The sequence below is a fragment of the Crotalus tigris genome, unplaced genomic scaffold (genome assembly GCF_016545835.1).
Source record: "Crotalus tigris isolate CLP2741 ecotype Arizona unplaced genomic scaffold, ASM1654583v1 scf7180000019608.391392, whole genome shotgun sequence".
NCBI lineage: Eukaryota > Metazoa > Chordata > Lepidosauria > Squamata > Viperidae > Crotalus > Crotalus tigris.
Window position 1 is genome coordinate 148,791 of NW_024097621.1, and position 26,300 is coordinate 175,090.

Consider the following 26,300-nt stretch of genomic DNA (forward strand, 5'->3'; position numbering starts at 1 on the left):
CTGAAATATTTGAATACTTTTAAAGGGTGTATCAGAGTGGCATATCCTTTCTACTAATTTGTATTAACCATGATCAAATGCTGGCTACCTTCTCTGGAATAACTCAAACTGCCTCTTCCTTAAGCTTTCAAATAAATGTTAAAATAAGATTCCTCCAAAAAGCATTTAGAGATGAGATGGAAGGCTACAAATCTATTTTTGTAGGGCCAGGGAGTCTATTGTATTTTAACTGTTCTGTGTATTAGCTGTATAAGGCGGTGAGATATTCCTTGTTTGGAATGGCTTATCAAGTGTAGTAAACATAATTTTGAATGACAAACTATAAGAAACAATCATCAGCACTAACTGCAATTTTGGGCTTCAGCAACAAATTATTTTCTGTGCTGTGATCTATTTATTTAACCATGTAAGAATTAATGGCATATTTCATAAATATTCTCATACTATTTATTTCATCTGGCAGGAATAAATGCCAGACTAAATGCCAGAAGTGTTATAAAATCTACGAAAGAATATATTTTCAATTTTTCTCAGTTTTGTACTTATTCTTTGTTTGTATTCATAATGGAAAAACTTCCTTGAAGAATCCAAAATGATAACAGAACTTAGCTATAATTTGCTGTTAGGTTTCCAAAGTTTATCCTAACGGAATAGCATCATGAATTTTTAGCATTCTGAATTTGCACAACGGTTGGCTAGACTTCATAGGATTTAGAATTAAATATAACATGTACATTTCCATTCAGAATTGATAACTATCTAAGCACATTCGCTTAGCTTCTTTAAGCTTAATAAAAGTTTGCTAAAAGTTAAAACCTTTCAATCAACTTGCAGGAAGCTTTGAAAGCATATCGCTCACACTTTTTAATGCTCCCCCCCCCCCAGAGGTGAAGGAGCTTTAATATTGATCCAGTCTGACCCATCTTGTCTCAAATAACCCATTTCATTTCAAGAGACGTACAGCAGGCTGAACATTACTGTAAGTATGCAGCTGTCGGGTTTTTTAATCTATCATGCAGCTTCCCGAAGCAAAGAAATTCTGCATTTAATGACAAATCAAGTTACCCCGCGGAGCCCTTTAAAAATTACCCCCAACCAGGGGCAGAAATGTAGGAACGTCTCTCCTTCCCACTCATCCTGCCGCCTGGCTGAGGGTGCTCTGACCCCAGCTAAGCTCCCCGCTTGTACCTGTTGCCGAGGCAACACCAAACCTAAGAGACGCCGACACCTCAACATGGTGAAAACGGCACTGCCTCTGCTTCCAAAAGTCACGCCGGGCACGACTCTTACAACTCCATTTCCGGTCTGAGCCGGATAAATGCTTCCGGAGCAGGGGAGCGGATCATCGAGTCACCTCGGTAGTTCCCCCGTCCCGGAAGCCAGCTTCTACAGCGCCCCCAACACTTGGGAGGAAAGAAGCGCTTCGAAAGAGCTGGTCATTTCTGCTATCCCCGACGTCAGGTTGTGCGGAAGAAGGACAGTTTGTGATCTTGGGTGCGCTTCTAAAATAGAGAACGCGGAGCTGATTTTCTGTTTTGATCCCGAATCTGTTTTCAATATCTCGGGAATCCTGCCTGACAGATGCATCGGTCGAGTTGAGGAAGTTTCCTTACAGACCGCCCTTACTAGAGGTCCTCTCGGAACAGACCCAAAAATGGACTCGAAATCTTGAGATGCAATGAGCTGCAACCACTCAATGTTACTTATGCCCTAGTAATTTTGGCTGATCTAAAAACAAGATGAGCAGGAGCAGATCTGATTAGACCCTGATTGCCATATCTCCAAGTAATCTCCAAGTAATTTTTCCAGTTTGGAAAAAATAACGTTTAAAATGAGTGGCAAGTATGTGTAAAAACTTGTCAGTCTTGGAAAAAAAGTGATGGGAAATTCACACTACTGCCAGGAAAACTACTAGACCTCACCCACAAACTCGCAGGAACTGAATTTGACTTGAGTCAGTCCTTGCATATATATCAAACCACTACTATAACTCCAAGGATCCTGCTACAGTGTTTTATCTACCCAACAACCATGTGCATGTAATTAAAGTTAAAAGTGAGTGAATAGCCCAAGGTCATCCAGGTGCAACTAACGATACAGTGCAAATGAGCCAGCCACACTGTAAATTCAGAAAATGGGATTAACTCAGCAATCATGCTTGATGATGGATTGAAAGATCATAATTTTAATGAAATTTTCCAAGCATTTCCCATCAATGACTCCATTACAAAACTAGCCATGAGAACTGTATTGAATTAGGAAGAGTTCTGATTTTATTCCAAGATAGATTTTTTTCTTCTTCTTTAAAATAATGACAAAGACACAGTGTGATTTAGAGCTGCATCGATGTAGATTACGATGTATTTGTTGACTTTGAAATGAAGAAAGTGTTATATTTTGATATTTGAATTCTTTTTAACTTGGGGAGAACAGTGTAGCTAGGCAACATGAGCCAAATATTTTTTTTCAGGCAGAGAATCATCAGCCACACCAGTCTATGTTTGGAACTTCTAAACTGAGAAAGTGGAATGCCACCAGCACACACACAACTGATAGAGCTTTTGAGCATCTTTCATATCTAACTGCTGCCAAAGATACAGAAATGTAACTAAAACTTTTGTCAACAGTTTACTCCCTGCTATGCATTAGAATATTTCTCAAGTTAGACAATTTTAAACATTTTTTTCCCAAATGACCATACAAATATCTGGCAAGCACTCCTAATATTGGTGTACTATTCAGCTAATTGCTTAAAAGGAACTAGTTGATACACTTGTAAAATGAATTGCTACTTTTCTTACTGAAATACAGAACCACAAAAATGAAACAAGTATAGAACATCTGTTGTCTTACAAATATACTTAAATCTTACTGAGTTCCATAATAACAGCAGGGAAGTATGAAATAAGAGGCAATCTCATTATGTATGTCTCTTGTAATTCCTGGCTTGGCCACAGGATATAAAGTAGTCCTTGACTTAACTACCACAATTGTGCCCAAAATTTCTGTTGCTAAGGGAAACATTTGCTAAGTGAGCTTTGCCCCACTTTACAACCTTTCTTGCCACAGTTGTGAAGTGAATCACTGCAGTTATTAAGTTAGTAACATGGTTGTTAAGTGAACCTGGCTTCCCTACTGACTTTGCTTGTCAGGTCGTAAAAGGTGATCACATGAACCAGGACACTGCATCTGTCATAAATATGAACCAGTTGCCAAGTGTCTGAATTTTGATCATGTGATCATGGGGATGCTGCAATGGTGTGTGAAAAACAGTCATAAATCACTTTTTTCAGTGCTGTTGTTACTTCAAATCATCACTAAACAAACTGTCTTTAAGGACTACCTTTTTGAGGACTACCTGCACATAATCTTAAAGCCAGTGAATAAAGTGAATAAATCTGTGCTGCAATATTGGATATTCCCCAATCATAGAAAAGATGGCTTATGGCAACAGCTATTACATCTGAAAAGCTAAAAAACCTTAAATAATTTATTAATATATTTACTATTTTGTTCTTTTTATTTTGTACTCTGGCCAGAGATATTTGAGATTAGAAAGGGTTAACAAGCTTATAAATGCTAGTTTATGGAAGAAAGTAGGTTATAGACTATAACAGTGATGCCGAACCTATGGCACGTGTGCCAGAGGCAGCACTCAGAGCCTTCTCTGTGGGCACACGCACCATGCCCCAGAGATGGCAACTGTCCCTCTTCAACCAGTCGCCTGCTAACTCGCTGAGGTCCCACCTGGCCGGATGCATCCTGGCACGGCTGGTTTCCCTCCCTCCCATCCCGTTTCTCCTGGTCTCGCATGCTCTCCTTTTCCCACTGCATCGCCTCCTCAGCTGTCGGCCGTCCATCCCGCTCAGAGGTAGCTTCTTTGAACTGCTGGCGGAGGGCTGCAGAGCCCCGGAGTGTGCCGATCGAGGGGCCGGCAGGCTGTGGCTGACGGACACCGTCGGCCCCCATGCACTCGCTAGCCTGTGTGCAGGGGCCGATGGTGTCAGTCAGGAGCCACCCTGGCCCTTGCCTTGCCCGATGGCAATGGCACCCCCACCCTACCTCACCTCACCCCGCAGGATGAGCCTCCCAACTCCTGCCCCACCTGCCAGAGACCCCTTGGATCTCCCCTATCCCTGCCCACCCCCCACAGTGTCCCTCCCCATAAGCAACATTGAGATGACCATGCCCACCTTGGCCACACCCACCCAATCTGCCATGACCACCATAGCCACAACCACCCAATGGGCCACACCCACCTGGCACCTGGCAATAAATAAGTGGGTTTGGGGTTGCAGTTTGGGCACTCGGTCTCTAAAAGGTTCGCCATCACTGGACTATAATTTCAGCACTGCATTATAGCATTTCTTCTGCAACACACACACATTTTGCCGAATGGCTCTTTATTATCAAAAAAGTGCCAAGTGTTAATGAAGAACTCTTATGAAATTTGAAAGATTGATTTAAGTTAAAATTGTCAATCTAATATAGCATAGTATTTATTCAGTATGAAGAATGGCATACATATACATACCTAAGTTACATACCTTGAAAGATCAGAGGTACATATATTTTACTTAGTAAATATTTAATAAGATATCACAATATTAGAACTTTTAACACAGAAGCTCAGATATCAAAACTGTAATGTTTCCCAGTTATCCCTACAGAGCAGCAATATCTAAAATGACAAGCCTTGATAATCAATTAATCAAAATATTCAGGTTTTAATATGACTTTGTATTAAAAGATGCTTTATCAATTTGAATTGCTTAAAATGGGAGGTCTGGGAATCATCACGTTGACAACTACATTCAGTAAATCTGTACTTTTGATTTTTTTTCTACTGCAAAACTCTAAATACATGTGCTCAGCCACTTGCATCTCTAGCTTACCCTTCAGAATCATGAAAATGAACTAATTAATCAGTAAACAAACAAAATAATTATGAACAAGAGGAAAATATCTTTAAAAAAGGAGAGTGTTACTAAAACAGTCTTAAAATGGATTGATAATTCAGAAATTCTTCATCATCTGATGTCAGCTGTGCACCTTTTTGCTCCAGTATGGAATATGGAAACTGAAATGAGCTTCAGTTACCACTTTCTCTGCTGAATTCTTGTTTGCCCTGTGAACGTTACATTACTATTGACCTGACCCAATCCTAAAACAACCCTTTTCCAATTATAAATCACTGTTTGTGAAAATTAGTACTTTTTCTATCGAAATAATAATTAGAATGTAGAATTAATTTAGAACAAAATTTTCAATCAAAGCAGAATAAATGTATTTTTTTTACAAATTGGAATAAATTTGTGATGAGTTGGGTTAATTTTTTTATGCAAAGATGGCAGAGTGAAATGCTTTAGTTCAGATTCATGTTTTTGTTTTGTTTTGTTGTCTATCCAAAATGTAACTAAGTACTGATTCTGTTCATGTATATTGGGAAAAATAATTCTGGGTAGATTTCAGGAATAATACGAAAATTGACATTATCTTCATTTTGTAATGGCTAATGACTTTGCGGTTCAACTGAAACCTAGACTTTCAAAAGATTGGCCTTTTGCCAAAAGCATACCAGTACATTTATTTAAAGGTCTTGAAAACTGGTACTATCTTTGTAGTGCTAACTTTGTCCTCATATTAGTTAGAGCAGTTGGTATTAATGAAAAGAGCTGTAACATTCCACATTTTCTTTTAAAAAGCCATAAAGTACTTTTCAGTCTCAGTGTTTTTCAATTACTGTTCAGAGCCAAGTGTTACCAAGGTGCTGAAACTGACACAAACATTCAGTAGTCAAAGAAAAAAGAATCACTAATGCTAGGAACAGAGAGCTTGGTCTTATTTGTTGATCCAGAATTATTGTGTCCTCTCCCAAGACATCCATATTAACATGATAAGCAACACAATTATTTTCTGCTGGGTTTCAGAGGAACATGTGATCCCTTCACATTTAGTTTTTCAATAGAAGATACAGATCTCCTTGGTCCTTCTACTGCTGTTCTTGGATGCATCTTCTCCCTGAAAAAACAAGGATAACAAAAAGGGAATACTTGATGTTTATTTTATACAATGTAATATTAGCTAAGCACAGAATATACAGAGAAAAATCTTTAACCATCCAATTGTTGTATTTGGACACTATTTTTCAGATTTTATGGCTTCCAAAACTAAAGTGCACCATCCCAACTCAATTTTGTCACCTGTAGTCTAATGAAGATGGAGTCATTCAGATCTGGGGAAAACAAACATGCAGGCAAATAGGACAGCACCAATAAAGGAGTGGAGAATAAAGTCTTAGCAATTAAATAGTTAGGAATACCCAGGGCTGTAATTTATCAGGGTTTAGAGGACATGCTTCTTATCCCAATCTTGGGCAAAACTGTTTTCCCACAGATTTTCTGTTTTGATATTTTTCTTTTGTAGGTTTTAACTGACAATTAGTGCCAATATTTTTATATTAGGATGCTTAAGGTTCACAGTAGTTGAATGCATCCTTGAAAAATAAGTGTATCAATTACGTAACAGAATCTTTACGCACATATGACATCTTAAAAAATTCTGATTCTCTCTCTCTTAAAATAATGTAAGGCAAAACAGGAAAGATTATATTGTATACCTTCTTGGAGCATCCTCCTTGCTTACATGATGAATACTTCTATGTTTTGGAGAATCTATATTGTGTCTTCCGCCAGAGGGCTTAAATTTCAGAATCTCCTTCTGCCATTGTTCATCAAATCCATGAGCTTCTCCTGGCAAACAATTGCAATATTAAATTATAAATATCTTCATCTGAAGGTGTGTATATATTTGTATGTATATTTTGATGTTTTGCACTAATAAAAAACGTAATTATCTACAAAAGGCACAATATATCATTTTATACATATGTAGATCTATGCGTCATCTATACAGCATTGACAGTTGATCGAGAGAGAGAGAGAGAGAGAGAGAGAGAGAGAGAGAGAAGAAAATAGATCCTAACAGAGCTATTTACCTTCATCTAAATTAATGAATTCTTGATTCAATTCTTCATCACCAGTTTTGTTGTTCTTTGCTTTCTGAATTACATGAGCACGATCATGAATGTGATGACCAACAGCCATTTTTTCCAACCCGCTTTCAGAATCTCTAACAGCTTTTCTGATTTCTTTAATCTAAATTAAAGCAAAAACAAACAAATAAAAAAGCTAATAAGAAGAAAATGTCCTATTTAGCTTTCTGGATTTATCCTTTCAAGTAAACTTTTTATAAATCATGAGAATAGTATATGAAGCCTAAATTAATCACAGAATAAACATGCCAAGTACAGAAGGCTACAATATGAGTACATATGTAAAACTTCACTCACTATGCTGCGGCAATTATATTCGCGGGCGGAGGTGGAAGAGAGCAGCTGCAGCAGCAAAAACTACACATAAAACAATTTAGTTGCATGCACAATCATGTCTCTGCATTATGGCCATAGCATACATGTTGATTCACATATAGAAGAAACCAGGCACAAATTCCGGTATTTTAAGGTTTCAACTCTGTTTCATGGGAATGGTTCAAAAACCATCATAACCTCATCTAAATATAGCCAGTGATAGAACTTTTCAGCTACAGAGATAAGAGTGCTCTGTGATTTGCCACATGAAAGGAACACTAACTATCTTGACAATCTTAGCTACTACTTATCAGCATGCCCGTTAAGTATATTATTAGAAGCTTTTTGATAAAGAAGTACTAGCTGAGTTCTGGAGAGATTTACGTGGGCTATTTTCAACAATTTTATCTTGCTTGCGTATTACATTTCATGAACTTGACGTTAAGGTTCAAATTCAAGCTTCTTAGCCAAATTAGATGGCAACACCTATGAGCAAAGCAATGAAGGCAATTTTTAAACATTATGCTATCACTTTAAAGTCAAGTTTTAATTTCAAACACTTATACTAATTTTTCAATATTTTGTGGCTACTGCATAATAAAATTTATTATGAGTTAGAAGCACATACCAAATTAGATAAATGCTATTATTAGTTAGGAGAGGATTCCCAAAATATTGTCATACCCCGCCTGGAGCAGTCCGTGTCTGAGCTGAAGCTTGGAAAACTTTTGGCGGTTCATCACCCTTCTTAGAATAGGTCATCACTGAGGAAGAACTGTATGAGTGAGCATTTGGATCAAGTGCCATTTTATCCTGAAATTTAGAAACAAGTAAAAACTACAGTTTCAGTACAGAAGGGAACCCAAAATTTAATGGATATTTGCAGTCCTCTATCACAAGGCTATAGATTACACTGGAGGAAACAATCCTGTAAGAATTCTAAGGCAACCCATTTTTCTGTAACTGCCAACATGGATGTGTCTATGCACATTTAACTAAATGTGAGGAATACTTGACTTCATTAATGCTCCACTTAGACAATGAAAAATGAATCCTAGAAAATGCAACCATATCTATAGAACTGACTTAATATTCCAGGCCTGCAAAATGTTCTGAACCATTAGGCCAACTTATCCACTCACTTGGCCAACAGGTTTAATTTAACAGAAGAGCTGATTTGGGAATTGTCACATGCTGGAAATAAGTAAAACTCTACTCTAGTACAATCTGAAAGAAAGCTTTTCAGAACTAATTTCTTGCTTTCTGGCAAACAGTTAAAAGCTAAAATACAAATATGCACCTATCAGTTAGGTGCATTTAAAGACATACCTTCATGGCAGGATAGGCATTTCTATTCATTTTATATGCATCATTTAACTATATCTAACGCCAGCACAGGGGGGGGGGAGATGAAACCGAAGAAAGCACCACATTGCATTATGAAAATGACTCTAGTGGGAAATATAGATAAGCTTTATAGTTCCTTCATTACAGAACACACAGATTGAAATTAAAAACTATCAATTGATAATAATGCACTGCTAACCTCTTTCTCTAAAGCAGCATTCCCCAACCTTCCCGGCTTGGCGGACCGGTAGAGGAGGCAGTGGCGACAGTGGGGGGAATGGTTGTGTGTGTATATGCACTCTTACCCCTTCCACAGCTTGGTTTAGAAAGGGCTGAGGCCCAGCACTGGGGGCTGGGGATCCCTATTCTAAGGAAATCTATTTTTCCTATTATTTTAATGAACAATATTCATGAAAAAATTAACATAAAAACTTAACAACTTACAAAATTTCTTTGCAAATCCATCATACCATTTCTCATGTTTGACATCATTCTGTCCATTGCAAAGAATGGATTTCTGAAATTCATGTTCTGCTTCAACAGAGAGGAAGAAATAGAAACAATAAAATGCTTCAAAACTCAGAACTTTTATTACAATTCATTCATGTACGCATGGAGAGGAGCTTACTTTTGCAGACTACATCAAAAGATAGGGCAAAAATATAGCAATTATGTGGAACAGTAAAAAAATAGATATAAAACACTTCTCTTTTGTTATTATACTCTTCTAAATTCAAAGTGTAGTCACACAAGACAAACCACTGGAAAGTTCTCTAAGCTAATACAAGGTTATGTGTAAGAATAGATTGCCAGAATATATTAAGCCACATCTTCTAAGTGTCACTTCCAAGTTTTGTCAGGTGAAATTCCAAACTGTGGGACAGCCAACATCACATCTAGTTTGGCCCTTAGTCAAATATGTTCCTAGAGAAGATTGTTGGATCAGGCATACAAATGCATATCTATACAGGTATCAAAAAGGCTTTCCTTATTAACTCAGTAAAATTTAATCAAAATACAATTTCATAGATTCTTAACTCATTTCCCAGCTATTAAGCTTTCAGTGAAGTAACAATTTATCACAACAATAACTATTAATTGTTATTAATGAGCCGAGGTGGCGTAGCAGTTAGAGTGCAGTACTGCAGGCCACTTTAGCTGATTGTGTTCAGCAGGTCAGCAGTTCAAATCTCACCGGCTCAAGGTTGACTCAGCCTTCCATCCTTCCGGGGTAGGTAAAATGATTGTTGGGGGCAATGTAAATATATATATACATTGCTTACTGGTGTACACCGCTTAAAGAGTGCTTGCACTTAAAGCGGTATATAAGTCTCGTAAATAAATAAATAATAAATAAATATTTCACAAACATATGAAAAAACAAGTTTATACCATTAGGTGAATTGAAATAGCACTATAATCTGTCTTACCAAAAGGAAAATTTAGAATACAGTGGCAAAGCCTTGTTTCTGTCTTATTACTGCTGATTATGCTTGTTACTATCAAGCTAAAGAACACAAAATGAAATATTCACTAGGCTATAATTAACCATATGCGGAACAAATGTTCCTTTTTGTGTGGATAACTACATCTGGGTCAATTTGTGAGCTGATTAATCAATCCATAACCAGTATGCAATTTAGAAATACAATTATACTGGAAAGAAAATACAGACTAATGAAAGAGCATAACACTTGTTTGATACACGGTTGTCTTGGTTCCATCGTCTAAAATGGAAATACAGTAACCATGACTTCTGTTTACCCCGCTATCACTTATTACTAACATTCCAGCCAAAGCATTAACACCTTTACAGACCACAGGGAATGCTACAGAAGCAGGCAAAATGTTATAGGAATCCCAATAAACTCACTGAAAATATTAGCATGTAAAATGTATGGCCACATACAAAATGAAACAAGCAAGAAAGCAAGAATGGAGAAAACTGTATGAAACCAAAGAACATCCAACTCACTGAAATATCTGGCATGCACACTCTCAATCTTTCTCTCTTCCTCTCACTCTCTCTCTTTCTATATTTTCTCCAGTGCTAGAGTGTCAAAGAATCTGGAAGTTCTCAACATTGGATGAGAGGAAGTAAGAGAAGGTAACAAAGGGTTGAAATTTAAAAACCAGGATTTGTGCCCTTTTTAAAAGTTTGATTAGAACAAAAGTGATGTCTCCCATTCATAATACAGGTTGGCCGAATTATTCTAGTACCTTGGAAGAAATGTTACAAAGTAAAAATATAAAAAACAGTAATTTTGATTTATAACTGACTTCCCAACTTTCATTAGTTAATAAAGTCTCTATCTTTTAAATTATCATCCACAATTATGAAACTTAAGCAATATTTAGGAATCCACTGATGGAATTACGTCTAATAATGTCTTGCTGACAGCAGAATGGTTTTGCTGATACAACATATTAGCCCTTCTTCTAAACCTGCTCTGGAATTTGAGAAACTTTAGTATAGGTAGAGGGAAAATCCAATTAATGAACAAAGCATTAATTCTTTCATAATGTTAGTTGTGGTTAAGTGCTATATTTCTTGTATTCCCAATTAGCAAGCCGCACAGGATACTATATTAAGGCCATATAATAATTTCTATATGAATGGTACACCCAAGTAAAAACATGACAGAAACTGAAGCGAAATGTTTTTACTGGAAAAAGAATTAAGAATTAAAGATGGAAGCAAAAGACTATATTCAAAAGATCTCCTGGCCATATTTAGTTAGATTTCCCCCAGTCTCTATTAAAAAGTATAGGCTAATATACACTGCATATAGTAGATTATGGAAGAAGAAATTAATATTTTGATATTTTTCAATGGAGAAAAAACAGGCCAATATGCTGTTTTTCACTGAAAAAAGATCAAAGTATTTAAAGAAAGAAACTACAGTAATGTATATGCCAGAAATAGTCACAGCAATTCGAGTATTGTAATAGGAAATGCAGGAGAACTTTGCAGATTTTCACTGCTTTTTTTCGAACAATATAAGTCCTATTGGACTCCATGCTAAAAGCCACTGAACAGATCCAAAAGAAAGAGGCACAAAGATCTTTCTCATCAGTTAATATACTTCAAACACCATCATGGTATACAGCAGTGTTTCCCAAACTTGACAATTTTAAGGCATGAGGACTTCAACTCCCAGAATTCCACAGCCAGCAACGCTGGCTGTGGAATTCTGGGAGTTGAAGTCCACATGCCTTAAAATTGTCAAGTTTGGGAAACACTGGTATACAGCATCTTTCACACATTCCTTATAATGGTCTTGAACAGAAAAAGTTGCGGCTTACTTTGATTCAAAAAGGACAAATAAGAGCATATTTTCCCTGCAGCAAATATGCTTGCTTGAATTGTTTTGTTACAAAAGAGCCAAAATATGTCCAAAGAGCCCAGACCTCAGTATAACTGACCCCAGCTTTAATTGCTACCTGCTCAGTATATATTATTTGTTTTACATTTGTTGAAATAATTTAGGAAGGTATGGCTGAATGACACAAATAACTATATTATGAATATATTAATAATATATATAATCTCACTATATAATATAAATACAAAGAAAGTAATTGGAAATTGAGTTTTTATTCCTATCATAGCTTTATTATATATAAAAGGAAAATAAAAGACAATAAAAGAGTTGCCTTTGGAAATTATAGCATGATTAATCTCCAATTATACTTAATAGGTATTTTAACAATGATTTCCCCAAAAGGAAAAAAAAACACACAAAAACAGTTTCACAAAATGAAACAAGTATGCTAAAATGCACTTATAAAGCAAAATGCAAGATGCTTAGTTTTGGAGCAAGTGAAACAGATAAATCCACATCACCAAAAAAAATGAATATGTGTGTGCAATATACTAACCATGCCACCAAAACAGTCAAAAGGCATAAGCGGAAAACTCATGGCCTAAAAAAGAAATTGTAGATCGTATAAATTGCAGCATTAATATTACGTCCTTAAAATATGACTGGGAGTGCATCTGAACTCAACTTTCTTGAAATCTGCTACTATTAGCAAAGTAAGAAGCCTGCATATTTTCTATCACCAATTTTACTTCCTATTTTTTCCTTCAACATCTTCACTGTATTTTTAAAAAATCCAAAACTTTTATATTATTAAGCTGGATAAGAATCTTGCACAGTCCCCATTTGTATCATCTTGCACTGTATTTTTTTTTTTACTGAAACCTTAACATTCCTGTCCACATTTTTTTAAAAAAATCACCTATTCACTTCAAATATTCATAAATTTCCACCTACAGATATATTTTAGTATAAACTAAATTTAAACTTGTTCACTACTTCATTATCCCAATGCACTCCATGAAGTTTTCTTAAGTTCCCTTAGGAAAAGAGAGAAGAATAGCCCAACTGGAACTGTACATATCCTATTTTTGATACATATAGCATTTTTTTAAAGTAGTCATTCAGCAAAGAGAAGAAAATATATGTAATGAAAAAACAAGATAAATTTAAGGCTTATTTCTGGATAAAAAGCCAAAAAAAAACCCTAAAATGAAAAATAACAAGAATGCTAATGCACATATCACCAAATCTTAGTAATCTTTGTCATTAGTATACTGACCATGCCACCAAAAGTGCCAAAAGGTATAAATGGAAAACTTGATCCCTGAAAAAGAAGCACCATTTCATTTAAAATTGTTGCACTAGTATGGTTTAGAAATAGTTATGGTTTAGAAAATTAAAAGGAAAAAAGGCATGCTCAGATTAAATTTGTGTTGTATTTGTATACTAACCATGCCACCAAAACTGTTAAAAGGCATAAGGGAACAGCTCATCGCCTGTAAAAAAAAATCAACTTATGTAAATTGCTGCAATATTACTGTTGGTGAAGGATACACATTTCGTAGATTAAAATCAAGAAACTCTCCAAATCAATCTTAAACATGAAAAACGCAAGGGCAAATCGATCATCCATGCAACTTCTTTAAATAAATAGGGAACAATTTAACAACTGGGATAGAAAAATTATGAATCCATTACCGTTTTATGGCATATGGTTACATGGTAACTTCAGAGAACCCTGGATGAGGCGGATTATCTAGACCTGTTTCAGTTGGGGTTCAGATCAGGGTTTGGGACTGAGATGGTGGGATGGTTCTTCTTGACCTTTCAGTAGCATTTGATACCATTGATCAAATGCTTTCTGGGCCATCTCTAGGAATTGGGGGCAGGCGATATTTGTGCTGGCTCTCCAGGACCAGTTCTACTCAGTGCTGACAGAATGAAAGAGATCTAGCCTGTGGTCCCTACTTGTGGGGTGCCTCAGTGCTCTGATCTTTCTCTCATTCTATTCAACATTTACATAAGGCTGCTTGGTGAGGTTATTCATTGGTTTGGGGTGAGATATCATCTATGCAGATAACACCCAGCTTTATAGCTCTACCCCATTGAGTGATGCCATGGACACCCTATTCCAGTGTATGGAGGCTATTGGGGATTGGATGGGATGAAATGGGCTCCAATCCAACCCTAGCAAGATAAGAGTGGCTGTGGGTATTTGGACACACTCCCCCCAGACAAGGTTCTTCCATCTCTGGTTCTGGATGGGGTTGAGCTATCCCAGACAGACCCGGTGCATAATCTGGGGGTCCTCCTGGACTTGTGGCTCCTGCTTGAAGACAGGTGGCAGATGTGGCTAGGAGGGCTTTTGCACACCTTTGGATGATGCACCAGTTGTGCCCATACCTGGACTGGAAGACCCTGTTCACAGTAACTCATGCCCTTGTAATCTCCAAGTTAAACTACAGTAACATGCTTTACCTAGTGCTATCCCGAAGACCATTCAGAAACTCCAACTGGTGTAGAATGCAACTGCATGAGTAATAAATTGTGCCAGATACACTGGTACTGATGTGTTTCTTGGTGCAATTCAAGGTGCTTTTAAAGCCCAATTTGACTTGTGTCCAGGGTACCTGAGGGATCACTTTTTTTCAGGAATCTCTACCCATCCAACCAGGTTGAGCAGAATGGATATGCTGGATATCCTGTCAGCCAAAGAATGTTGACTGGTGGAGACCAGAAGCTGAGGTTTTTCTGCAGTAGCCCTTGCTCTATGGAACATTCTCCCTTCAAAGATCCAGATGGGTCCAACCCCGTTAGCCTTTTGTAAGGCCCTAAAAACCTGGCTACGTTCCTGGGCTTGGATGCTGAAATGTGTCACGGGCCCAGTTTATTGGCTATATTGCTAACTCACCAAGTATCCTGCTCCTATGTATATTTAATTTGGATATTTTAGTGTTTTTATTGGTTTTACTATTTTTTATGGAGTTAAAATATTTTAAATACTTTTAACTGTATGAATTGTAAACCACCCAGAGTTGGGTGACCATAGAAATTGAACAAACAAACAAATAATAGATAAATTTCCAGCCTTTTTATAATCCAGGGACCAAGTTTCATTTTTGTTTTCATCTGAATTCTGTCACTCTGGGACAGAACAACTCCTGAGGCATTCATGAAGGCAGTCTGTTATGTCCCAGATGAGAAGGAAGGGAAAGTTATCCCCTCTCCTCAATGTGTTTCTTTTCAAACTATAATTACAACTTGCACTCCACTTTCACCTGGTATGAACAAACATTGCAGCTTCTGCCACATCTAATCTGAAACTGAAATAGACATGCTTAATGAATGATTATATTTTAAGCATCTAAACCTATCTTAAAAAAACTTTTAACTACCTTTGAAGTATCAAGTTAAGCACGTTATACATCACTCATATTTCCAAATATTCAATTCTATGTAGATTCAGTGGAGATTAGCAGTTCAAAAAGGAACTTTGAATATATCAACATACTTGTTCCTCTTCAAGACATAAATTTTAATTAATAAATTATAGTGAGCTGAGAAAAACTGCAGATCATAACAATTAAAGTAAGGGAAATAGTCTGCATGCAAACAAATTATGTTGTAAGATCAAAGATTATGCAAAATACTAAAATAGTCATAGAATCCTAGCAATGTCAGCAGATTTAAAGGTCATTGAAAAGGCATACTGAGTAAATCTGTCACAATATACAGAATACTTTGGCTTATAAAGTCACCATGAATAAGTTACTTGCCAGAACACATATAAATAGATGAGGCTATAAATACTACTGAATGGAGGTACTGTACTTTCAGAACACAGAAAAACAGACTTAACTATGTCTGGATGGCAAAACTGTCAGTTATGCTAAATGACTGGAGAGTCTGAGGCTTCAGAAGAAGTTAGAAGGAGTTGTGGAAAATTGGATAGAGATAGCTCAGCCAATCTTCAGTTTGAAGCAACATATATTATGTAAGGAGAATGTATATGCCACTTAGAGTTGTACAACTGAAACAGGCTACAAATCCTTCAAAAAATAAATTAGCAGTACACCAGAATGCCCAGAAGCATGGGTGAAGGAGATAGTTATACTAAAGCATCACATGAAAATCATGTTTGTACTAGTCATTCTACATGTATTCAGCACATTCACAGTACTTTATACAATGCACTAACAAGATCCCTGTTCACAAGTAGAATCACTCAACAATTCTATTCATGTATAGCTTATTCTTTCTATCTCGTGACTCATTTATCTCCTCCTCTTCCCTTACAAAGCCTACACTTCTTAAGTCTATGTACTTTCATGTTATAGTCTCCTCATCCCATATACAAAAAATCTCATTTTATTCAGCACAACTAGCTTCTACAATTAAAATTTGAAGCAAATACGAATTTAAGTCATACAATTGAAAATTTTTCCTTATACACAATCAAACTGGAGAATTTACATGGCGCATGTACTGAGGCATAGGCATAACTCCAGAGTAGGTACCTATAAAATGTTGGGGTATCTTAGTTTTCTATTAATACATGGGCTAGGACAGGACTGGCTGAAGAATTCGGGGTGTTGAAGTCCACAAGTCATAAAAGGGCCATGTTTGAAGATTCTTGGGCTAGGAACTAAACAGTGGCAATGATCTGCTGTCAAAGCATAAGCAGTTTCCAGCAACTCTAATGATAGCTAAAAGAACATATGGAATCTGAATTCCAAAATGTCTGAAGGCAATTAAATTGCCAACTCCAATGTATATTTTTGGGAGAATATTAATATCCAATTTCTTAATGAAATAGTATTTTAAACACTATTGCGATGAAGGCCAATGAAGATATTACTACAACAAATATGGGGAAAGGATTTTTCCATTGTCTAGGACAACTCACCGCAGCCAACTACTGCTACTGCCAAGTTGCCTCTGCCAACTCATAGCAGCCAAGTTGCCACAGGACAAATCCACATGGACAACTCACTTCAGGGACAACTCACCACAGGCGGCCAAGGAGAAAGCCAAGTGGGTGGGTGAGCAAGCGGGTGGGCAGAGCAGAGCGCGTCAGGCGGCAATGCTGGGGGTTTCCCATTTTCACACCTCCCACCATCACTGCGGTGCCGGTGTGGCTCTGAGCCTGGCACTGATTGGCACATGGATCAGCATCTGCACCGGGCTGGGAGCCACCGCCACCACACCGGGTATGGAACTCAGTGTGATGGCAGTGGTGAAGGGGTCTGAAAATGTTGAGCTGATTTAAGGACAAGAAATGTAGCAAACCAAATAAATCCACAAAAGCACCATAATCCTTGGGAACAGCACAGTCTTCCTTTGTTCAAAAATGGAGGAAAACAAAGAATTAATTGTATAGCAACCTAGAACACTGTAATTTTCTAGTGAAATGAATGCAGTAATACAAAGACTGTGCAAACACAAAGCAATAGTAGATTTAGAGCCTAGGAGGAATTCTACTTCCTATAACAGATAATCCTTTGGGTGCATAATGGCTGCATAATCCTATCTATCATTCAACTTCTGAATAACTATATACTTCAAACACACTTGGTTATTGTATCTCCTCCCTTAGTTCCTGAGAAAGAATAGCATTCTTAATATAGCCACATTCATGTTTGCGTTCTGTAATAATTTTATGAAAGGTTGAGATGCTCTTCAGTGCCCTTATCGTAACACAAAATATCACAAAACTAAGCCCACATGCAATTGTTTAGGAGCATTAATTTATATGTATAGCAGTTAAAATGCCAAGATACTTAAAACAAATGACATGCATTTTAAAAGTAGTAAGATAAATACTCCACGAATCATTTCCCTAGAATCTATAGGGATATGCATAAAATAATGCTTTTCTTATGCTAGCTCTATGATCTATGATATTGTAGCTAGGAAGTTTGGCTGGAACATTCTGAGCAGGGTCACTTTCTCCACATTGTTGTGTCCCTGCACATCTCCCAATCTTCCTGTATCTTTCTTCTATTCCTTAGCTTCCTTTAGCCATACATATTTCCTCCATCAATGACTTTCCTTTTTTTCCTATTCTTCCCACCTTGGAATACCTGGGCCCAGAAAATGTATGTTTTGGGTCTCAGTCCAGACAAACATGCATGTTACAGTTTAGGCAAGACTGTCCAAAACTGCCTGTTTCCATGCTGGTGACAGTTTGGCCTATTTTGCCAATTCCCCAAATCTTAAACTAACATAATATTTATATCAAGACTTTTGTAACATGTTTTGAGCTGATGTAATGATAATTGATGTATACTTTTTTAAAGCCTTACCAAAATTAAGTTTAATTATAGAGGAAACTGAATTGACTTTTGAAAACATATAAAGTAAGTGTGTGTCATTTCCAACTGAAAAGGCAGGTAAAGAAATGTTACAATGATAACATGTACCAACAATATTCTATTTCAATTAAAGATCTGTGAGATTTTTCTTTCTGGATACTGAGCAAAATCCAATTTGGTAACGTTAATACTCATACACATCTTGGGCTTTGACACAACACACTCCTCTTGCTTCTTTGCACTTTTCTCCATTCCTCAAATCTCCTCCAGAGGTTGGAGCATCCCTCTGAAATAGACCTTTGAAGAGGAGCACATGGTTTCAGGAAGAAGTTGCCTCTCTGCTAAACTGATCAAAGTCAATCTGTCAGCAGATAGGATTAATCAGAAATAACTCATAGAAGCAACTCTGTGCTCCTAGCAACTGAGTTACAGTCAAGAGCTGTACTAAGAGCAATTCAATATGGATATTATTGTATTGTCTTAGTGAGATTAAAATGCTCTAACACAGGGGTGTCAATCTGTTGGCCCATGGGCCGGACGCCTCACATGGAAGCCGCGCCCACCCCATTGCCAGCAATGGCAAAACAGTCCCGATACGTTGCGCAACATCACATGTTGTCACAAGTTTGACATGTCTGCTCTAACAGTTCCACAGAAAAGGTGAACTTTACTACTAAATAATTTCTGTTTCATTCATTCCCCAGACTGATACATGTGTAATAATATTATCTATGTGTATGCCAGCAAAGACATTTGGATTTTTCTTATTGTCATTTAATGACAACCAAGAGCCAGACATTTATATTCATTTATATATCACTTTATAGTATTACAGTATTTTCTGGAATTAAACAGATATTTAACATTATATAAAGAAACAAAGTTGGAGAAGCATCACATATATTTTATTTACTTTTCTTACAGGTACACAATCTCATAATTAGAACAAGACAGCAAAAGGCAAAAGGCATAGTGATCTTTCTATATCTAGAAAAAAATGAGTAACTCTAGCTAATGGGGTATTTCTATTTCAAAGGATGTCCCTAAGTACAAATCTAAGAATAAAAAAAAATCTGGCAGTTACCCTTCTGACTTACAAGTGACAGTTTCTGCTGCTGTAAACTATATCAGTTTCCAGTGCATAGATTACAGAATTTGGCACTCTCCTTCAACTCCTGTAGTATTAAACTAGAACATAAATCCAAAGATTCAGTTATCTCACTTCATGAGAAAAGAAAATGATTCAGCATTAGAATTGTTTAAATAAATGTAGTCCTTCAGAACTAAAAATAATGTAAGAGTTTTGTAATCTCCATATTCTCCATCAAAACATATTTTTTCCCTCTACAGGAGTAGTAAAGTTGAAATTGACATTATCTGAAAGAAGACATACCTTGTCATTGTCTCTCAAAGCCATCTGAGAATTGGGATGTCCTCTGTGATGCAGACCTCCTTGTCTATCTTCAATTGAAAGAAAGGGATCTCGCCCAAAAGGTTCAGAAAATGCATGTCGTAGATGTTCATTATGGGCAGTAAATGAATCCCTGAAAATAAAATAGGATTGCTAGAGGAGAGAATATCTATCTCTGCATTAGAGAACAGGCGAAGTTCTCAAATACAACATATAACAAAAGCCACTACTTACAGAGAATTTACACAGTTTTCACTGATCGCATTGTTTTTCAAAGTTAACTGATGCATTTTACATTATGATACCCAAGAAAGATTAAAAGATAGAACATTTAAAACAAGCAAATCAGTAAAACAGGGAGAGTGCATGATCTGAATATCCACTGTAGTAGGTTCATTCAATCCCAAAAACAGAAGATTTGACTTATTGTCAAGGTCAATAGAATGAAAGGTATACCTGAGTATATTTTCCTTGCAATATACTAATACCATACAAGTTACATCAATGTATTCCAATATGTTATTTTATGTTAATTTTATATTATAATGTTTTCTATAAAAGATTTATTAGAACATTAGTTTGGTACAACATACCGTCCCAATAGTGAACTATACAAAAATAGTTTCACATGGCAGCCTTTTGCAAAAGGGAAATTGCTTCTGCACCTGTCTACACTATTCAGGAAAAAAGTTGGCAGGACCAGAAAACAGTCTGAGATCTAGTAAAGTTTCCCAGGAACAGCTGTGTAATCAAGGAGACATTTATAAAACCAATTTTATCCTAGACAGTATTGCTGGACTGTCAATTCCAGTTCTCTCCTTGTGAGGCAAAGGAAGCTTTTACATTAGTTTACCATTTTAGAAGTTACTCCCATAGTGAAGTAACATCAATTTGCATGATCTACAGAATACTTCCCAAAAATGAGAATTAGTATTTAGTTTATATTTTAAACACTTTCTAAGCAAGAAAACTGACAGTCTTTATGATTAACGTCATGCAAACCCTACTACATTTTGTTTTAAAAAAGTATATACCCACTACTACCTATTATAACAATATCTAAATCTTGATTACTTTTAACCAAATTTCAAGCAAATTCATTTACAAGAACATAAACACATGCTTTGCTTCTCCACTCCATGCTTTTATTTTTCCCAAAATGCTCTAGGAAGTGCTTGCTATGCATTTTTAAACTCAAAGTAAATAAGGACAAGAATGGGATTATAATTATACTACAAGAAAACCAGATGTAGTATAATTAGAGGTTTAGAACTTTGGGGACACAATCCAGAAGGGCTACTTAGTGTGGTAGAGAAAATAAATCTAACAAACAAAATGGAGGTTGTACCCCTTTCCTCTTGTTCTTTAGATGTGATCAGGGTCAAACTCAGTTTATTGCTGCCTAATCCTGTCAGATCCAAATTGAACCTTCCTGCCCCCAGATAAAGCTCCCTGAACCAAAGAATAGAAGCCTCCTCATCAGCCCATACAAGGGAATTGCAACATAAAGAAACCCCAATGTTTTATCCCCAATCAGATTCCACCTCCTTCTATAAGGAATGATGCTGCTCTTTTGAAAGGTCATTTTATCTAACAATTGAACTCCCCAAGTAAACTGACAAGGACCTGACTAGTTTGCCCAAACTGGCTAGCAAATTAAATTCCTAGGATTTCAAACCTCAAACTATTATGAAAACCTTTGCTTCTCCATTGTTTGGGGTTCCTATCTCTTTTAAATGAGGTGCGCAATGATAGTTTCAATAAAATGGTTCTCCTCCTCCTCCTCAGTGTTGTGCTCTTTATTCGCAATGAATCCACAACAATAGGCTTAATTCAATATTGTGTATGAAGGCATCCATTTGTCCAGTGGAATTTCCCTTTCTTCTCCTTTATACGTTTTCCATGGCCTCTTGGAACTGAGTTCAGTGGATTCTCCAACTTTCTGAGCAGATCTTTAAGGTGCATGGAGAACAGCAAGAATTACAGGAAATCACCCTCCTTTTCAATATCACTGGACAAAGGGATTTGATCAGCACTACGGATTAACCCAACGACCTACATTTCTTTAATGTGGTATCACCTGTGCTTTGGCTCATTTTCAGCCTACTAATCTTTTTAAAGAGTCAAGTTACTTTCTGACTTCCACATGTTGGCTAAACAAAATTTTGTTTCAAAGGAAAACTAAATGCCAAGGAAACAGCCTGTCTGGGCATGCAAGTCTCTGGATTAATGCCACTGATTTTATTACATTAGAAGTTGGCAACAAAACTGACATAACGTCTTAACATCCTGTCAGAGCCATCAAAACAGCTGCTGACACCGAATAAAATTGCTCTCTGGTTTCAAAAGTTGTATAACTACTATATAATTGTAGCTTACATATAATCTGTAAGTAATGTACAATTGTACCCTAAGCAGAGAAATTACCGTACTGCAAAATTAGTAGCCAAACAATACTGCTTCTAAAGAAAAGTTAGAAATGAGCCAGATTAATATTCAAGTCTGATTTTGGTATAGATGTTAAGTTAATCCACAAAACTGTGTGTGTGTATGCATGTATGTATTATTTCTCTGATATACACAACAACTCAATTCATCATAACTTTTGGCAGCTTACAAAAGAACAGTAAAAATACAATGGTACAAAATCTTAAAAAAAAGAAAAGACAGACTCTGGAGATACTAGTCAAACAAAACAAAACCAGCACTTAAAGTCAGCATCTACTCTAATCCAAGATCTGGGGGAATAGCTGGTCTTGAAGGTATATTGAAAAAGATCCGAGGTGGCGCAGCAGTTAGAGTGCAGTACTGCAGGCCACTTTAGCTGACTGTGTTCAGCAGGTCAGCGGTTCAAATCTCACCGGCTCAAGGTTGACTCAGCCTTCCATCCTTCCGAGGTAGGTAAAATGAGGACCCAGATTGTTGGGGGCAATGTAAATATATATATACATTGCTTACTGGTGTACACCGCTTAGAGAGTGCTTGCACTTAAAGCAGTATATAAGTCTCATAAATAAATAAATAAATAAAAATCAAGGTTGGGGGGGGGAGTCATAAGAATGTCAGGGGAATGTTGTTCCAAAGAGTAGGTATTAGGACAGAGAAGGCCCAATTTTTGAGTTCCACAAATGACACTGATCAATGGGACTCAGAGCAGGACAACTGCAGGAAACTACAGTGGACAGGCAGTTTCTCAAATAACTAGAAACTATTTTCTGACTGAGTACCCAGCTAAATCAAAAATGGCATCTGAAAATTATCTTTGGCTAAAACAGGTCATACAGATAAAAAGTTTTATCACCATACAATTCCAAGTATAGTAGACGTCCTCAGGACTGTTTATAAATATCCCAATTAAGAATATTTGTAAATAATTAGTAACCTGTACTCAGAAATACAGCAATGGATTTTCATTGATGTTACGATTTGTTGTGAAAGCAAAAAGCTTTCATGAACACAAATTATTGGAATCTAGTTTTGAACAGATTTAAATGCAATTTAATATTAAAATATTACTTTTATACCCCGATACTAAACAAAGTCTCATTAAATTTTCTAACGGGATTCAGACTTACAGTAGGTCTGTATATAGTAAGCATTTAGCAGAATATAACAATGCAGAACTTCAGAAACACTCACAATGGCTAACTCTCTATTAGGAGTCAGTGATTATTGTTACAGGGTATAAATTTAAAGTCTGGGCTAAAAACAGATCATCCAACATATATGAAAAAGCAGCAAAAATAATGAAATATTTTATCAAAAGCAGTTATTTTAAGATATAACAAAAACCTTGCCTCTTTTTTGCACAACATATGAGAATTCAGTTTTATCTTTGAATTTTCAGAATGTATTAATCAAAATCTAAGCCACAAGGGGCTTTTTTAAAATAAATGTTTGTATCGGTATTTGTCTATCAATATTTCCAAAACAGCTTTAATATGAATGAAACTAAAATCTTGGAAGTAAATGTAAGCCATTGTCTATAAAAATGCCATTTTCATCTTCAAAATACCTACAGTGAACACCTTTTATTTTGGCAGTGTTTCAGAACATTGCTCACCAAAATATAAGCTGGAAACCTAAATGTGAGAGTAAAGCATCTGCAACGGAACTGCAACATGCTGCAGCAAGAGCAGCTTTCTCTCATTCCATATAAGAAGGTCACTGGCAGTTTCATAAGCTGGGAAGGTTGCAGAATAGCAAACCAAATTACATTCTACACACAATAATATGTAAATAAGCACTATGTACCTCAGACATGCTTACTTCAAAACAGACGTAAGGAGGCATCTAAAAAGTTAATAGACTCTTCACTGCCTAAAAGCCTTTCTGACTTCACCAAAGGTGCAAAAAGTATGCTTTGCACTTGGCCTACCATCATTCAATTTGCAACCTCGTGGGATCCTGAGGAATTTGGCCCAGAGTTTTGCTTGCCTTGGAGGGTCAGCAGTTGGATTTTAAAACCCAAAATGTCTATCTTAAACATAGAGGCTTCAAATACCCATTTCAGCCTATGTAAATTCCAGCATCCTCCAAAACTGAACCAAAATCTCTGTGGAGATTTTCAGTCATCCAGGTCATAGTTGTCTCAAAGGTGCTTTTTCAAAAGAAACTGCATTGTTTTTTCCTTGAGGAAGAAGAAGAAAATGTTTCGATTCTCATCCAAGAAGTTTCATCAGTTCTGATGGTGGGAAACAGAACAAAAACCACTTTGAATTCTAATCCTCTCCATTTTGGGAGTAGGCCTATAGATCAAGGGAAACGTCTGGCTTTTGCTAGTATACCTTTATCTGCAAGTGCATGCACAAATAAATAGGCATGCACTCTGAAGCCCAAAAAGTCAGCAAGTGAAGGAAAGGCCAGGAGGGTTGCACCTTCACTTAAAGAGACTGGGGGGTGACATGATAGCAATATTCCAGTATTTTGAGGGACTGCCCCAAAGATGAGGGGGGTCAATTAATTTTCCAAAGCACCAGAAGGCAGGACAAGAAACAATGGATGAAAACTAATCAAGGAGAAAAGCAACCTGGAATTAAGGAGAAACTTCCTAACAGTGAAGACAGTTTAACCAGAGGAACGGCTTGCCTTCAGCAGTTGTAGTGCTTCAACACTGGAGGTTTTTAAGAAGAGACTGGACAGTCACCTGTCTGAAATGGTATAGGGTCCCCTGCTTGTGCAAGGGGTTGGTCACTAGAAGATCTCCAAGGTCCTTTCCAGCTCTACTCTATTCTATTCAGATCCTGCTAGCATGATCATGCAGGCACACGAGTATTAACTTGAGGTATCAGGGGCAAAGTGGCTGCATTTTCGCTGGCGCATTGAGCAAGGCGGTCCCTCCTCCTCCTCCTCCTCCTCCTCCACGGCCGCCCTGCAAGCCCATCCTCCGAACGCCGCATCCCAGATATACGGATACATAGGTCGATGCGTCTGACTCTCAAAAGGCCAGGAGGGGGGCCCAGCCTCTTTGTCTACCCAGATCACTACGGCTCCCCCGCATCCGCTGAAACCCGAACGGCTTCATTCGGAGAAATTATCCGCCGCTCAGGTTCGCGACCCGCCTTCCCAGCTAAGCCCCACCGCCGCCGCCTCCGCCGCAGCTCAACCCAGGCCGCGCCTGCTCACCGAAAGAAGGGGTCGTCTTCGAAGACCCTGGAGAGCCCGAACATGATTTCTGCTCCGGAGACGCCTGCCCTCCTTCCGCCTTCAGCGCCGCTCGAACGCCTGATCTTTCCGTTGGGGCCGCCAGACGACGGGCTCTAGAAACGAACCTCCTGCCCGGTCTCGCCCCGCCCCCTCCTCCTTGGAATCCCCGCCTCCCCTTTCCCATTGGCTCCGGTGAGCACGCAGTATGGCGACGGACGATAATAGAACAGAGCTGCTGCTGCCATGGCGACTGGCTCCAAGGCAATAACTCTGGCTTGGATGAGCTTTTGGGGAAGGGGAGGTGGGCTTGTGCGCGGGCAGCTGTTCCAGGCCTGTGTTGCTTCTGATACTCGTCCCCCTTTGTTATTCTTATTTTTATCCTTTCCCACCCCCCAAAAAGTCATGTTGTACAATCTCTAAAGAAAGACACCGAAACAACTGCAGCTAGAAAATCATCAGCCGCAAATGCGCAATGAAACGGAAGTCATTGAGGCGCTCGTGTCCCTCTGTGAAAATAAGGGAACGTTTTGATTTGATTTGATTTTTTATTCCACCATGCAGTGATCTGAATGGGTATTAGTCATGCTCAGAGCAGACTTCTTAAAAGCAATTAGTCTATTCTGTCTGGATACATTATACTGCAAACTATCTTACTGTTTCTAATACTTAATTTTATAAGCTTTTAATTTTTATTAAATAGGCTAAATTTGATTAAAAATCCAAAACAGTTGGGCAAGAAATATAATTATAATAACAACAACAACAATAACAACACCCTGGACTTAACAATTTTGTCAATAAGAAAGACAAAAATGTCTGGATAGTGGATGTGGCAGCACCTGGAGACAGCAGAACAGATGAGAAAGAAAGAAGATAACAAAATACAA

General features: G+C 37.4%; 2 protein-coding genes across 5 annotated transcripts in view; both read right to left on the bottom strand.

Annotated features, from left to right (window-relative positions):
• The window catches only part of GFM1 (G elongation factor mitochondrial 1), a 43,592-nt gene extending 42,288 nt beyond the window's left edge, over nucleotides 1-1,304 (bottom strand). The window contains exon 1 of the mRNA XM_039363875.1: nucleotides 1,189-1,304. Within this exon, the coding sequence (XP_039219809.1) occupies nucleotides 1,189-1,236 (48 nt within the window). The 5' untranslated portion in view covers nucleotides 1,237-1,304. The remainder of the gene's footprint in view (nucleotides 1-1,188) is intronic.
• A 3,170-nt stretch (nucleotides 1,305-4,474) lies between these two features.
• Nucleotides 4,475-25,576, bottom strand: MLF1 (myeloid leukemia factor 1). Of its 4 annotated transcripts, XM_039363880.1 has the most exons (10): nucleotides 25,393-25,576; nucleotides 19,750-19,900; nucleotides 13,494-13,538; nucleotides 13,322-13,366; nucleotides 12,599-12,643; nucleotides 9,161-9,247; nucleotides 8,054-8,182; nucleotides 6,998-7,157; nucleotides 6,620-6,752; nucleotides 4,475-6,021 (listed from the first exon to the last, which is right to left on the bottom strand). In XM_039363880.1, exons 1-10 carry the CDS (start codon nucleotides 25,434-25,436, stop codon nucleotides 5,910-5,912), a joined length of 951 nt encoding a protein of 316 aa, XP_039219814.1. In that variant the 5' UTR covers nucleotides 25,437-25,576; the 3' UTR covers nucleotides 4,475-5,909. The 4 variants fall into 4 exon arrangements, with proteins under 4 accessions (XP_039219814.1, XP_039219815.1, XP_039219816.1 ...); XM_039363881.1 differs by lacking the exon at nucleotides 13,322-13,366; XM_039363882.1 differs by lacking the exons at nucleotides 12,599-12,643; nucleotides 13,322-13,366 and having other exon boundaries at nucleotides 25,393-25,575.
• Between the last annotated feature and the right edge of the window lie 724 nt (nucleotides 25,577-26,300).

Bases quoted from the DNA above. Each gene is read 5' to 3' on its own strand.
- MLF1 (XM_039363880.1), bottom strand. From the start codon at position 25,436: ATGTTCGGGCTCTCCAGGGTCTTCGAAGACGACCCCTTCTTTCG. The intron at 13,539-19,749 runs GTATGTCTTCTT...TTTTTTTTACAG, and splicing joins CTTTGAGAGACAATGACAAG to GCGATGAGCTGTTCCCTTAT. The intron at 6,753-6,997 runs GTAAATAGCTCT...ATTGTTTGCCAG, and splicing joins ATTCATTAATTTAGATGAAG to GAGAAGCTCATGGATTTGAT.